General features: G+C 41.5%; 1 protein-coding gene across 13 annotated transcripts in view; it reads left to right on the top strand.

Annotated features, from left to right (window-relative positions):
- The window catches only part of TANC2 (tetratricopeptide repeat, ankyrin repeat and coiled-coil containing 2), a 631,424-nt gene that overhangs the window by 501,612 nt on the left and 114,410 nt on the right, over window positions 1-15,402 (top strand). For all 13 annotated transcript variants that reach the window (XM_075059590.1, XM_075059589.1, XM_075059588.1 and 10 more), the window contains one exon: window positions 13,695-13,820. In XM_075059590.1, the coding sequence (XP_074915691.1) occupies window positions 13,695-13,820 (126 nt within the window). The remainder of the gene's footprint in view (window positions 1-13,694; window positions 13,821-15,402) is intronic.

Raw genomic sequence — 15,402 nt, 5'->3', positions numbered from 1 at the left:
CATGTAACACCCTCTCAGTTTCTCTTTTCTCAATAATAAACCCAATTTCTCTTCAGAACCTTCCTTCAATGGTCAGTTTCTCTAAGACCATTTAATCATTCATTTAAGTGCTCTTCTCTGGCCAACCCTCTCACAATTTCTCCACATCTCCTTCTTGCAAATGCGGCTGCCAGAACCTGGACACAATATTTCCCAAGTTGAGGCTAACCCCAGTGCAGAAGTAGAGCGGAAAAGAATGACTTCTCGTGTCTTGTTTCACACACCTGTTAATGCAATCCCAGAATCAACGTTCTGCTTTTTGGCAACAGTATCACACTGTTGATCATATTTAGCTTCCCGTGCTCCCCACTAAATGCACCCCTAGATCTCCTTTCTTGCCTATACGCTCTTCCTAAGACAGTCTCTTCCCAGCTGTGTATGTGTGAACCACTGATTGTTCCTATCCTAAGTGGAGTCACTTTGCATTTTCTTTACTGAACTTCAATCCGGTTTAGCCTCAGTACCATTTTCCCCAATTTGGTCCATATCCATTTTGAATTTTGACCCTGTCACTCCAAAGCATGTTAGCAATCCCTCCAGTTTGCGTACATATCTGCAAACTAAATAAGGCATTCTTTCTTACTGTGCAACGTCTAAGTCGTTGTGAAGCTATATTGAACAGCAGCTAGGTCCCAAAACAGACCCCTGCGAGAACGCCCACTTGTTTATACTTAATCCAGCGGATTGGGAGCCATTAATAACCACTTCTCTGGATAGACAGTTATCAGACCAGTTCATGCCCACCCACTTATACTAAGCCCCATCTTAAATTGAGATTCGCCTAGTTCTATCATAAGGATATCATAGGCGAGACCCGTCATCAAGTGGCACTTACTAAAGTCTAGGTACTCCACACCACCGCTTCTCCTTATCCACAAGGCTCGTTATCCTAATCCAAAAAGCTATACAGATTGGTTTGACCACGATTTGTTCTTTAACAAATCATGCTGGCTAATTCCTATCACCCTTACCACACTCCAAGTGTTTGCCAGCATGATTTCTTTAATACTATGCTCACATTATCTTCCCTGGCACAGGAAGTTCAAACTCAACATGGTCTGTGTTTCCTGGTTGTTTTCATTTCTTTTATAGATGGGCACTATATTTGCCCCTTTACCAGTCTTCTGCGATCTCTCCAGTCTCGCATGACTTTCCAAAGATAAAATTACTAGAGGCATCTAGATCCCTCTCTCATATTAAACTCTTGAGATATCTAGGATTCAATTTCATAGGCCCTAGAGTTACTTGCAGGTCATCTAACCTATTCTAAGTGATTTTTAATTTGCTCTTCTTATTATATTATATCCTCTAACCTACCCTACCTCACCATATGCAATTACACTATGTTAGCACATTCCTTTCAGACTTCATCAGTGAAGCCGCAAACAAAAAAGTCATTAAGCTCTCTGTCACTTCCCAGCTTTCCTGTTAACTGTTCTCTCCCTCTCACTGAGCCACGTCCTTAGCAACTAACGCGCGTATTCGCGCGCCCTTAAAGACACTGTAACGGGATTCTGCTCGATCTATCTAGATATAATATGATAGCGCACTAACTGAAGGATAGTTCGCATCTTGAGGCGCTATATCGATATCGTAACTCCACCTAACCCAATGGAGTTCGCGGAATCGACAATGAGCGAGACTGCGGACATTCGACATTCCGCACGCGTAGAGGACGGGTGAGTAAATCTTTTAGAATATTCGACTTCAGCTACGTTTATTCACGTAGCTGCAATTGCGTCATCTACAAAATCGACTTTATACCCAGAGTGTATGACCAGCCCTGAAGCACGTGGGACAGCTACCCCCTGTCCTTGGTCTATCTCTTGGTTCTAATGATATTGACAAAAAGTCTTCTTCTGTTTCCCTTTATTCCCAATAGCTAGTTTGAGCTCATTTATAGCGTGCCTTCCTATCTCAATCTTGCCCTATGCTTTCATGTGTTATATTGCCCCTAATATTCCATCCTTTGCTAATTCTGACTAGTCTTCATTCTTTAAGTATGACATACAAGCTTAATATATTTCTGATCAAGGATCAATGCAAGATCTACCCTCGGATTAAAGCCAAAAACAGCGAGTGTCTAACTTTGCACATTTTCATATCTTTCCCCTACACCATCGGAATAGCTTGCTTTTGGGCCCTTAATAGTGTTCCTTTGAAAAACTGCCAACTCTCTTCAGTTATTTTTCCCTTCAGTCTTGATTCCCATGGGACCTTACCTATCAGCTCTCTGAGCTTACCAAAAGCATGTTAATATCCAGTTATACATCATAAAAACGTTCTCTTCAGTCTCTTCCTGATACCACCTTCTTCTCAAACTACCTGTGGAGAGATATTTTAAGTGGATACACAGTGCATCAAGCAATAGTAATTTATTAATCCATTTGTGTCACAGTTACTTCTTAACTCATCACCCCACAGTGAAGTTCATATGAGTATTAAATGGATCTCTCATAGAAAACAGTTTGTTTTCGGAGATGCCATTGTTTACAGTAGGCTACATTTTTAGAATATTTTTTACCTGATCATACATTGCCGGTTTGCTATTTTTCATCCATTAATGGGCAGTTTAGATTAATAATAAAAAGAGACCTAGCACTGGAAAGAGGGGGAAAAAATCATAGAAGAAAAAAGGCACAGTGTGTCACTACAAATATCTGAGAAGCCAGGAACAGCAAGGGATCCTAAAGGACCCTAAACGTACAGATGTCTTTGATAAGCAATGGATGGATCCCCCAATGGAATGAACATTGACATCTCTCTGTCCCTTAGCCAGCTCTTACGGTGATTTTCCTGTGTCAACCAGCATCTTTTTACTAGTAATACAGCACTACCTTAGATTTATGCATAACAGCCTCTTGGCCATGTAAGTGGCATGTTATGTTAAAGCAAAACATGTGCTTGATTTAAATTTACATTTCTGTTTTGTGCAAAATTGGATTAAATTCAAACAAAATATGATGTTTGTGATCCATTTTGAAAAAATGGTTTTGGATTGTAAATCAGTTTGAAAGGAAGGAACTGTTGTTTGTACAGGTGGGATGCTCAAATGAAAACAGTTGCATATATTATTTGGGTTCAGTTGTACTTTAATGAAATATGTATACGTAAGAATTTTTCTAAGCATACTCAGTTGAAAAGAATTTGAGGGACTTATATGCTTCTTCCCCACCACCCATATCCTATGCAATTTTAATGCCCCTTTTGTGTTTCCTGTTTTGTTGATTTGAATGATAAGGAAAATGTAGGCTATGGATGGTTGGTGATGGGGGCTGTTCAAACATTACATTGAAACTGGAGTGCCCTCCATCCTTTATCTGCAATTTCTGAGCAAGGATAATGTTTGCCATATGCAGATATTACTATTATAGGGAAGGGATTTTGTAGCGTTAGTTCTATTTCACAGTCACTGTATCCTGTTGGGTGGAGTAAGGTTTGCAGTTGAAAAGGATGCTTTCTACAGTTTAATACGGTATATGTTAAAACTGATTTTGAATAGTTTCTTAAAAACTGGAACACGTTTCCAATATAAAACACCTGTCATTTCTTTGTCCTTAGATATGTTTTATCTTTCTGATTTAGAAATGAAGAATAACTGGCTCAGCTCATTGGTGTATAATGGGGAAAGTGTAATTTTATTGACGTAGGCAAAATAATCCACTGGGGCATGTGAGATAGATATATCATTTACGTGCTGGGTTCAGTGTATTGCTAGTGTAGCTGTGCGCTAAATCCATGTCGAGAGGGCTTTAGAGGGAAGCGCAGATGGAAAAGAGCCTGCTTTAAGCAGATGAGGCATCCCCAGCCTTTCTGGTAACTATGCGTAGGGAGATATCGGGTGAGAGTGACTAACTTCAGTGTCTGAATCAAAGTAGCCTCCAGTTTAACCACCATAGTGCTGCTTTCTGGACGCCATTCAGGGCCTGTCCCCACTCAGAAAGCCAGATCTGCAGCAGGGTTTGTTGTGACACTGGTCTCTCAATAGCCATCACAGAAGCATGATACAATATAAAATACTGATTCTTAAAGCGATTTGGCAACACAGTGATGATTGCACATGAGGCACATCAAGGGGCTACATGAGGAACCCAGTGGTCCATGGCAGTGACCAGCAGAATATCTGTGTCTTTTGCTTCATCAACTCTGTTCAGTCCGTGTTATCAGCACACTAAGGGTATGTTTATACTGCAGCTAAAAACCAAAGGATGGCCTGTACCAGCTGACTGAGGCTCGTACCGTAGATGTTTGGGCCTGGGCTCTAGGACCCTGCGTAAACACTACTTTAGCTGGAGCCCAAGTCATAGTAAATTACTAAATATGATGCCTTATATGATCCCTTTTTCTAAGAGCCACCGGTACTGGAAAAGTGTGAATTGTGTCTCTCAGACTTCGTACATGTCCTTTAAGCGAAACCCACAAATTACAGTTCATCTTTCAGGATTAGGGCTATTTTAAAAGGTTTTGAATAGCTACATTTAAAAAGTTTCTTCCCATAACACAGGTCAGCATGAACTGGCAAAATTACTTGAGCTGTAATAGTTTCCAAGAATCCATCTTGGAAAACATCTCAGCAGCTAGCAACCATTGTAGTGTTGGACAGAGCTTAAAGGCCATTGTGCAAGATGTCCTCTCAGAATCATGCATTGCTCTTACCTGAGTGACAAACAACAGTTTGTTACTTGGGCGTATGAATTTAGCTTCCTCCTAAAAGTCCATCCTGTTCATTGTAATTTGTGAGTTTTGGTTAAGAGGTGGGTTTGAAGTGGCTGAGACATTCTCCTGTATCTGGTAACTGTGGTGCTTATATAAGAGATCACGTAAAACGTCACTCTGGTCCATTGGAAATTAATCTAAAAAAGATTATTGTAGATCAGTGGTTCTCAAGCTTTTGTACTGGTGACCCCTTTCACATAGCAAACCTCTGAGTGCGACCCCCCCTTATAAATTAAAAACACTTTTTAATATATTTAACACCATTATAAATGCTGGAGGCAAAGCAGGGATTGGGGTGGAGGCTGACAGCTTATGACTGCCCGTGTAATAACCTCCCGACCCCCAGTTTGAGAACCCCTATTGTAAATTGACAGAATTGTTCCGCCCTTTAGAAGAAAAAGGGAAACAGTTCTAAATATTAAGACACAATTGATGAAGAAGTGTTTTCAGCCACCATTTTAAAGAAATGTTTCTACCCTTTCACGCTGACTGCCACTCGCTGGTAAAACCATTTTAACCATAAAACCTGAACTGTTGACAAAAACAAATCGAGAAAACTGTTTCTAGATCTGGCAGAAATTGTGAACAGGGCCTGAGAGATCCAGGTTATGCATGGCATGTGAAAAATGAGCCTATTAATAATACCAGTTTAACACCTAAAATCCCATATAATTGATAACAATATACTTAATAAAATAAAACCTTAAAAAATAAAATTGTTAATCCTCAGGGATTTCATGGCCAAACAGTCAGCCATGCAACAAATTTACACTGCAGTAATTCATTGTCCCTAGTGTGTAGATTGCAAGTTTAGTTTGTAGAACCATGTTTTCCCTTAGACTGAAGGATAAAAAGATTTTACTGATGTCTATTTGAGCACTAATACGAGTTTTCATAAGATTTTTTTCCCGTTGGTTTTGGTTGATGAGTCATCTGAAGAAACTTGTTCAGTTTTGTTTTTTAACTGAGAATATATAAAACTGAAAAGAAACTTCTATCAATTTACAGTAGCAGCGAAAGGGTTATATAAACAAATTAAATTGCCAAGGAAACTAATGTTTGTGGTCATCCTTGATGGCTACGTGTGTGCTTGGAAGAATTAAAATGAGATTTGTGCAGAGTTAGGCAGGGAGATTAGATGCAGGAAATGTTTGCTATGCAGCAGCTGTTGTCAGTCAGATATGTGTGAGAGGATCAGAGTTCTAGCAATGAAGCACATGAAGAACTCTGCTATAATATGGGTCTTCACTTCTGCTTGTATAATGTTCAGGGCTGCCCATTTTCTTAAGAAGCAGGAGCTGCTTAAATCAGGTAACGAAAAGATGAGTGTGCTAAAGGATTTAACAGAATTCAGCAAGAAATCTGCTATGATGTCACAAAAACAGTAGTTCTTTTAGCTAACAAGTTTGTGTACTGTATTGTTTGAAGCCTTCAGTGCAACAGAACTGCTGAGCTGTTTGTGTAATACATTAATAGCTCACTTTCAAGTACAAGATATGCCTGGAAAGGATGGTCATCCTTATCCTAATTTTGTGATCTGCATAAATTACAGTACTGAAGTGTAATTTACAAATCTTGAAAGGAGAAAGTGTTCAGACTTTGAAATAACCAGCCTCCTTTGCTTGAATATTTCCTTATTAAACTTTCTAAAGAGTGCTGAACGATGAGTTTCTGGTTTGGTTGTATAGCATGTTTTAAGACTAGTAAGTTTTGTCTATTTTTTCTCTTGCAGAACAAACAAATTGAAAACATATTTTATTTGTAAATTAAGGGCCTGTTCTCATTTGTACTGAGGCCCCTTTTTAGTGCTCAGGTTCATTTACATGGCCATAAAGAGAGTATAAATTACATGTATACTCACTTGGAAAGGCCAGTTTGCACTAGCAGAGTGATGTAAAGTGGCCGTGGGGTAAATGAAAATCAGCCCGCAAGTCTTTAATTTTGCAGTAGTTTTTAATATGAGGAATTAATAACTTTCAGCCATTGTAAATCCAATTCTTTCTAATCGCAGTATCTCAACAATAGTTACTCCCCTTGCTTGCAGGGAAGCTTTGGTTTTGGTCAACTCTGTAAGAGGAGAGGAGCATGAAGGGTGAAGAGCATATTTCAGAACATAAGAAAAACTTTTTCAAAACCTCCTGTTTCTCACCCCACTTTATCGGGGTGTCTAAATTTTGCGTTGGTCATGAAAACAATAGTTAATGTTGTCTAACATTTTCCATTAGAAGGTCCCTTTTTTTGAGTTGCTTATAACATTGTCAAATTCTAATCATTCAGACGGAAAGTTTACATGCTAGTTGTCTGCCTCAAGCTGAAATGTTTTGGAAAGTGTCAGTGAAAATGATTCAGCCACTTCCAAGAATGAGGTTAAAGAAAAATAGGTAAGTTTGTTAGTGTTCGTTTCTCCTCCCTAATTGTTTATTTGAAGAAGGGCTCTAGCATAGGAGCATCTAGCATGGTCCATCTAACCAAGTTCCTGTCTCTGACACTGGCCATCACCAGATGTGTCGGGGAAAGATGCAAGAAACACCACAGTAGGCAGTTATAGAATAATCTGCTCCCCATGAAAGTCTTATCCTTATGCCTAATAATTAGAGATGAGTTTAAGCCCCAAAGCATGAGGTTTTACACCCCGTTCAACATTTTTGTCAAAATTAGCTATAGCATCATGTCTTTGAACTCTGCTAAATTCTTGATTATAATGACATCCTGTGGCAATGAGTTCCACATTCTAACTATGCATTGTATGAAAAGGTATTTCTTCCTCAATTTAGCATTTGCTGCCTTTCAATTTAATTGAATGTCCCTGTTTTGTGTTCTGACATAAGGAAAAAGCATGTTCTCCTCTGTTCAAGGCACTGGACTTGGACTTGAAAGAGCTGGGCACAAGTACTTCCACACAGAAATAACTTGCTCAAGCCCATACAGGAACTCTGGAGGAGACCTTTACTTACTTACTTCAATTTAAAATAGTAATTTTATTTACTTAATATTAAGTAATTGAATAAAATATTCTCAACTGTAATAATTTCATTTATCATCTACTTCTCCAGCTGAGACCATCATGATGCTAATCAATTAAAATAATAATGAACACATTAAATAAGTCAAACAAAATATTCAAAATCCTGAATAGCAAGCAGTGTGAATTCCATTCCTGTGTAATTAAGAGGAAGTATGGAAATGATTATCTAAACAAGAGTAGAGTCAGTAGGATGATTATGGTCCAGATGAGAGAGGATTTTGTCCCTGTATAAAGCAGTGAGACAAAAACCTTTTTGGGTTAGAGAGCCACCTTAGTGCTGTGCTTGAGAGGTTATGCCACCACATCTGAGGTAGCATCTGAGGTAGGGTGACCTGATGAGAGACATGAAATATCAGGACATGGGGGGGTGGGATGGGCCACAGCGGAGGGGAAAAAAAATAAAATAGCTACTGGAGCATAAGAAAAATTGGTGGGGGCTGAGCACCCACTGGCAGCTCCCCGCCGTGCCCCCCACCGCATCAGTTCACCTCCGCCTCCCCTGAGCAGGCTGCCGCATCCTGCTTCCCCTCCCTCCCTCCCTCCCAGCGCTTGCGCCGCCATATAGCTGATTCGCGCAAGCCTGAGAGGGAGGGGACAGGAGGAGGAACGCGGCGTGCTTGGGGAAGAGGTGGGGCCAGGGCGGGGATTTGGGGAGGGATCCAATGGGGCAGGGAGGGGGCGAAGTCGGGGCAGGGCTGGGTCTGAGTTGAGGGCACGAGCCCCCTCTGCCTGTGCGCTGGAGTGCAAAATATCAGGGCAATTCACGTCCCGACAAATAAATATCGGGACAGTCCTGATAAAATCGGGACATCTGGTCACCCTAATCTGAGGCCACGTCTGCACTACAAAGTTTTGCTCATACAGGCATGCTGGTTAGGAGTGTAAACCCCTTGTGTAGATGTAGCTTATACCAGCAAAAGAGCCTTTTGTCAGTGTAGGTGATGGTGTTCAGGGAGGTATTTTAACTATCCTAGCAAAAGAAGTGATTTGTGCTGCATCTCCAGTAGGGGGCTCTGCTGATATCGCTTTACCACCAAAGCCTTTGTAGTGCAGACTAGCCCTAAGTGGTTCAAACTAGGGTTGCCAATCCTCCAGGATTGTCCTGGAGTTTCCAGGAATTAAAGATTCATCTTTAATTAAAGATTATGTCATGTGATGAAACCTCTAGGAATACATCCAACCAAAATTGGCAACCCTATTCAAAACTGACTCTCTAGTTTGGAATCCACGTGATGGATGATCTCACACAGCTCCTCCTCTTGCTGAAATGCCACTCTGTGCTTCAGCTGTCTTAAAGTCTGTGGTGATATCATGGAACTGCCCAATAATACCATGTAAGTGAGAGTCTGTAATCCTTTGGATTGGTCTGCAGTATTTTCTTCAAGTAAACATTCAGCAAAAGGCATCAATTCCAGCATCTTTTACCCTTAATATAGCATCTCTGTGTGAAAAGCCGGGAAATGACTCTAGGGAAAAAAAAACATGTTGAGTGTTTGAATGCTGTACTGGGCACATGATAATAAAAAACGAGAGCTCTTTTTCCTGGATGTCGTCCCACAAGTGTTTTTCTGAGAAGTCTTGTTTCAAACAGCTCCTAGCTTTTCACTATGCAAAACATCGACTCTTGGTTTTGTTTATATAAAAATGAGTTTCAAATCATACTCATTGGTTAACAATGAAAAACAAATGAAATCTGCAACAAACAGGATTATTTGTAAATGTAATCCATTCCCGTACTTTTCTTGGTAATCATAAAACCAGAGTGCCATGGTTTCTGTTGTCACCAGAACAGAATCATTTGGGGGGCTGGTATTTTCCAGGAAAATTCGGTGGTACTCCATTTATTCAATAGTCAGATGAAATGTATTGTATGTGTTTTCAGTGTCTTGTAATCACATCAAGCTTTGAATGGCCCTGCTTTACTGGTTGCCAGGCAAAATGTGCTAATTTCATCATAGCAATGATCCAGTCTGATTGGTTGTTGCATACATTGTTCTATGTGTCCTACTTTTCAGTTGGTTTGCAGGTAACCATCTCTGCAGAAAGTGCTTCATCTTAAACAAGAATGAGTAAATTACATTAAAAAACTGAACTGAAACACTGATAAATACTGCATTTGAAAGAACTGTGCTCACAGTACAATGGAAAAGCCAGTGCGTGTTGAAGTTACCATAGATACATTGCTCTACCCAGTGCAAGAAACAAGACACCGTGTGTATATGATTAAAAATTAGATTCATTCTAACATAACCAGAACAGAGCTACAGCATAGTCCCCATTCTGCCAGAAGGGCAAGCCCAGCATGTTACATTATAAAATTGCCATGGAAACAGGGTCTAATCGTAAGGAGGAGGCTAGCTCACTTCTGTCAAATCAAGCAGACATCAATCCCCAGAATCCCTAGACTTTTCCTTGGGTGAGGGATGTGGGTCTAGATGAGAACTTCCACTTTCTGGGCTAGATACTGAAGCCTGCTCCTTGTTGTGCAGTGCAGAGCACTGACTGCAGCCAGAGGCCATTGAGCCAATGCAACGGTGAAGGCATTCCGGCACCCTTACCTCACTTAATCTGCTGTACACATCTACAGAAACTTGTGACAATTGAAGTATAAACAGATTCCTTCCTTAAACCAGACCTTCTGTGTGCTCTGATGAAAGTGAAAACCCGATATTTACTTAGTGCCAATTTTGTGATGGGAGGAAAGTCCTAGTCCTGAAAAGATTGCTGGTTGAACCTCCAGCAAAACAGGAAGTCCTGCAGCAAACAACATGTGGCAGTTAACTAAAAAAAAAAACCAGGAGAGGTGAGGGAAGAATGGGTAATGTGCTCAGAAAGGAAATGTCCGCGTGATCTTATGCCTGAGAGGAATCTTTGAAGGGCATACCCACAATAGATCAGAGACATTGGCCAGCGGGAGGCCCTGCGGCATTCAGAATGGTCCATCAGGTGAAAAGGGGGAACGCAGGGCAAGCATGGTCAATTCCTACCTACCCACAAGGCATTTTGGTTTTGTAAATTGATACAATTGTCAGGGCCATTTGGAGCCTGTTTGTGGGCACCATTTATTTATTCTAAATTAGAAGAAGAGAAAACAAAAATAAGTGAGATAAATCTCTTAATGGCTCATTGTACTTGGATTCTAGTCTCTCGTGAGATCATGCCTTCAGGTCACAGTGCCTAGAGAGACAGTATCTGCAGTAGTTAGAGCGGGGCAATGGGAGTCAGGACTAGTACAAATGACTAACTTGGTGTGAGACCCTGAGTGAATCACATAACTGATCTGTATCTGAGCTTTCTAGCCCTAGAAGGTAGTGGGAAGGCTTTTAAAATTATTGTTTGTCATGTGCTTTGAGCTACTTGGATGGAAGGTGTTACAAAAAATCAAAGGAATATTAAGATGTGATCTGAAAACCTGATGACTGATAAGCCAGTTCTTATACATCCTTTTCCTAAGATGTTATAGTATATTAACAACCTCTCTTTTCCCCCAGTCTTCCCATTGTCAGCTCTCCTTGTACATACAAATACTCTTTCATTTCCTGATTTATGCAGTCTTGCTAAGAAAGATAAGTCTGGTTGTTTCCCTTCAGTGAAAACTAGGAGTTATTTATTCCAAATGTATAATATGTGTGAATGGTTACTGATGGGACTGCCTACTGGTTCTTCTTCCTTTCTGGTTTTCTGACTTCCCCCCACTCTCATTCTTGGGTGCTCTGTTGATTGTAAATACAAAATCTCAGTCAAGTTTATATTTTTAAAGTATATTGGATGGTCTCTCTCCTTCCTGAACTGCTCTTAACTCTTGGCTAAGCAAATCACTCATCTCCCTTTGCAAATGTTGCAGTTTGTTGCTCATTTACAGTCCAGTGTGAGTGGAAGCCTGCTTCCCTTCTTTGATAACAAAACTCCTGTTTATAAACCTTTTCAACCAGAGGGTGTCTTCATTAAAAAAATGGACACTTAACTGACCATTGAAATAACCATTGTAAATGTCACAATTTTGATTTTAAAAAATGCCAACTGTAAGCATGGTAGTGCAGGAGGGCATCTTATCTAAGTATTTTCACATCAGGATGAAAGTACTCTTTAAACAGTTTACTGCTTCAGTGTGTTTAATATGATGCCTCATGGAAGTTTTGCTTGTATCTGAGTCCTTGCAGAAGTAGCTCAGGTGTATTGCCCAGGTGTATTCCCAGCTGGTGTTGTGTTAGTCTATTTTTAGTTCTTAATTTGAGATTGGAAAAAATAAAATGATCTGCGCTGCATTATCTGACACTTTCCACAAAGTAAGGGATACATTTTCTAGCAGCCATCATTATTGCATCTACATATAGACGCACAGTGGAGTTGCCTTCAACTGAGTGCAATAAATTACTCCTATTTAATCTATTGTTATAAAGCAAATGAAGTTCTACCATGAACAAAGAGTGTTGGTATAGTGAAGTTGTCTTCTTTAGAACTGAGACTTCTTCTTCGAGTGCTTGCTCATATCCATTCCAGTAGGTGTACGCGCCGCGCGTGCACGTTCGTCGGAAACTTTTACCCTAGCAACTCAAGCGGGCCGGCAGGTCGCCCCCTAGAGTGGCGCCGCTATGGCGGGTGATATATACCCCTGCCGGCCCGCCCGCTCCTCAGTTCCTTCTTACCGCCGTGTCGCTCGTTGGAACTGTGGAGCGCGGCATAGCTGACCTCCACATCCCTAGCTTCTCTTGTCAATTGTTACTGTCTAGTTAGTTAGTCATAGTTCTTAGCATACCGTAGTTGTAGTTATAGTTAGAGTTAGAGTAAGCACTGGTGACCTCTCACTCCGACCCCACCGCCTAGGTAAGGCTTGGGAATCACCTACTGGAATGGATATGAGCAAGCACTCGAAGAAGAAAACGTGGTACTTACCTTGTAACTCTTGTTCTTCGAGATGTGTTGCTCATATCCATTCCACACCCGCCCTCCTTCCCCACTGTCGGAGTAACGGCAAGAAGGAACTGAGGAGCGGGCGGGCCGGCAGGGTATATATCACCGCGCCATAGCGGCGCCACTCTAGGGGGCGACCTGCCGGCCTGCTTGAGTTGCTAGGGTAAAAGTTTCCGACGAACGTGCACGCGCGGCGCGTACACCTACTGGAATGGATATGAGCAACACATCTCGAAGAACAAGAGTTACAAGGTAAGTAACCATGTTTTTCTTCTCTTTATCATCTGTGCCAAGTCCCTTTTCGCCTGGAGGTTTAAATTTTCTATCAGCAATTCTAACAGTCTGAATAGATGGATGTTAATGTCCAAATTAGGCAAATCTAAAATAATTGAAGAAGAGATTTGTTGACATTCACTTAAAATGCATTATTAAATTGCCAGTTATATAGCTAGAGTCTTTGGCTTTATCTGTTAAACTCTTTGCACAAGCAATTAAATAATCCTTTCAATAGGAAAGTTTTGGCAGCTATAAGCATCTCCATTTCTATTTGTCTTGTCATTTCTGAGCATCAGCAGGAAACCAAACCAGAACAAATATCTTGGGGGCATGAGAGAAGTGGTACCAAAACACCTCATCATTCCCTAGCTGTGTGAAATTACTGTGCCCTGTGTTTTCCAAACTTTTATTTCATGCATGATCTATGCAAATTTCTAGTAATTTCTACCTTTAAGAAACCAAAGAACTGGAAGGAAACATACATTATTCTTATAGGCCTATGCCATATGTATACAACTTCTCAATTAATATTTTACATTTGCATTTTTGTCCACCATAGGATTATGACCCTTCAGGGTCAAAAGTCGTCATCTATAATATCACATGCAGACTTACTTCATCTCAGTTGTGCTGATTTAATATAGTTACAAATGTATGAGTGTTTAGTGTGAAAAAGAATACCAGGACTTGGAGCCAGGTCTGATAGCTGTTTGCTTTCCCTTGGCAGCCACCAGCTCAGCCCACTTAGAGGATCTAGCTTACCTGGATGAGCAGAGACACACTCCCCTACGTACGTCCCTCCGAATGCCTCGGCAGAGCATGGCAGGTGCCCGCATACAACAAGACCTAAGAGGTAAGGACCAGCTGAAGGACTTTTGCGTGGCCACTTGCCATAGGTAGTATCCACAAGGATAGGACTTTATATGGTGCTTCCTGCAGTTGTCTGTTATTTTGGTGGAAACATCTGATTCATCTAAAGTTTCCCATATTGCCATATATACTCATTCATAAGCTGAATTTTTTTAATAAAAAAGAGAAGCACCAGAGAAGGAGGTCGGCTTATGAACGGGTATAGAGAGGGAGAGGTGGGACACAGCCCCTTCCCCCCACAGAGGGAGCAAGGAGAGGCAGGACAGCCAGCAGAGCTAGAAAGGAGGGGCCAGAGTCTCTCGTCTTCTGGGGAGGCTGTAGCCACGCCGGAGCAGGCTGCAGCCAGGCCAGAGAAATCCTCCCTTGGCCCTCCCCAGGAAAGGTGGGAAGGGATGGGATGGGGAGACTGTGTGGGTCCTGGGCTGGGGGTGGGGAGGGGTTACATGGGGTGGGGTCATGTGGGGGGTGGTCACAGGGGTTACTCCGCTGACCCTCAGCTTCTCCCCTCCAAAAAAAAATTTACTCACCAGTAGCTGTCCCGGCCTGTCAGGGTAAGCTGCTGGCAGGCCGGGACATTTTGTTTACTTAGGTTTACCTCCGTTCTTGTGGCCGCTTGAGGTAAACGAACCATTTCGGCCTGCCAGCAGTTTATCCTGATGGGCCGGGAGCCAAAGTTTCCCGATCCCTGAATTATAGGGTCAGCTTGTGAATGGTCATAAAAATTTGCCATTTTTATTTACCCATATAGGGGAGTCAGCTTGTAAATGAACCGGCTTATGATTGAGTATATACATGAAGTGCTACCTCACTACTGAGAGATGAGGTGGCCTCTTGTCTTACAGTGTGTTTCTTCCTAGGATTGTGAAATAAGAAGGGAAAGAAAACTTGAGAGAAGGTGTAGCAATAGACTCAAGTACTGATCTCTTTAGATGATTGTAATTTTGGCAGTGGCTGGGCCATGCTTCTGTGAGGAACAGTGCAAAGGGAGTTACATGGAGTGTTGTTAAAGTACCCTTTCTGGTTGCTCTTGCAGTGATATTTGCCTAGAAAGCAAATGCGTCAAACTTCGATGTCTATTTAGTTTGCTCTATACAGAATTGTGTGCTGGCAGGTTATATGTACTTGTCAACATTGCAGCCTGTTGCACCCTATTTTTTCCTTTTGTTTGTTTGCATTTCAGCTGTTACTGCTTGCAAAAGCTGCATCATGGTTAAAGGTTTGGGTTTGGAGGGGTTTTTTGGTTTTGATTTTTGGTGCCCTCAGACATACTGTAACAACAGTATTGGAATGAGCATACACTGAAAAGATGCTGGAGTCTTGAGCTGTGTTTTAGGTGTGTGGGACAGCTTCCTGCTGTTGGTTTGCCACAGGGCCTTCCTACGTTTGTGTGTCTGCAAGTCGTGCAGTGCTTGTTAAGAGTCCATAAAGCTCTCCTCTTCTCCTCTGGGTGATGTGTTTATTTTTACCTTGAGAAGCTGACCTGCTGTCTCAAGTAAGGCAGTTTGGAACGTGCCCATCAGTCCATGCTAGACTGGTTTCTAATGTAGCAATCCAATGGCACTGCA

Source organism: Chelonoidis abingdonii, chromosome 21 (assembly GCF_003597395.2).
Source record: "Chelonoidis abingdonii isolate Lonesome George chromosome 21, CheloAbing_2.0, whole genome shotgun sequence".
NCBI lineage: Eukaryota > Metazoa > Chordata > Testudines > Testudinidae > Chelonoidis > Chelonoidis abingdonii.
Note: the sequence above shows the minus strand (reverse complement) of the source record. Positions and strands in the feature narration are given on the sequence as shown.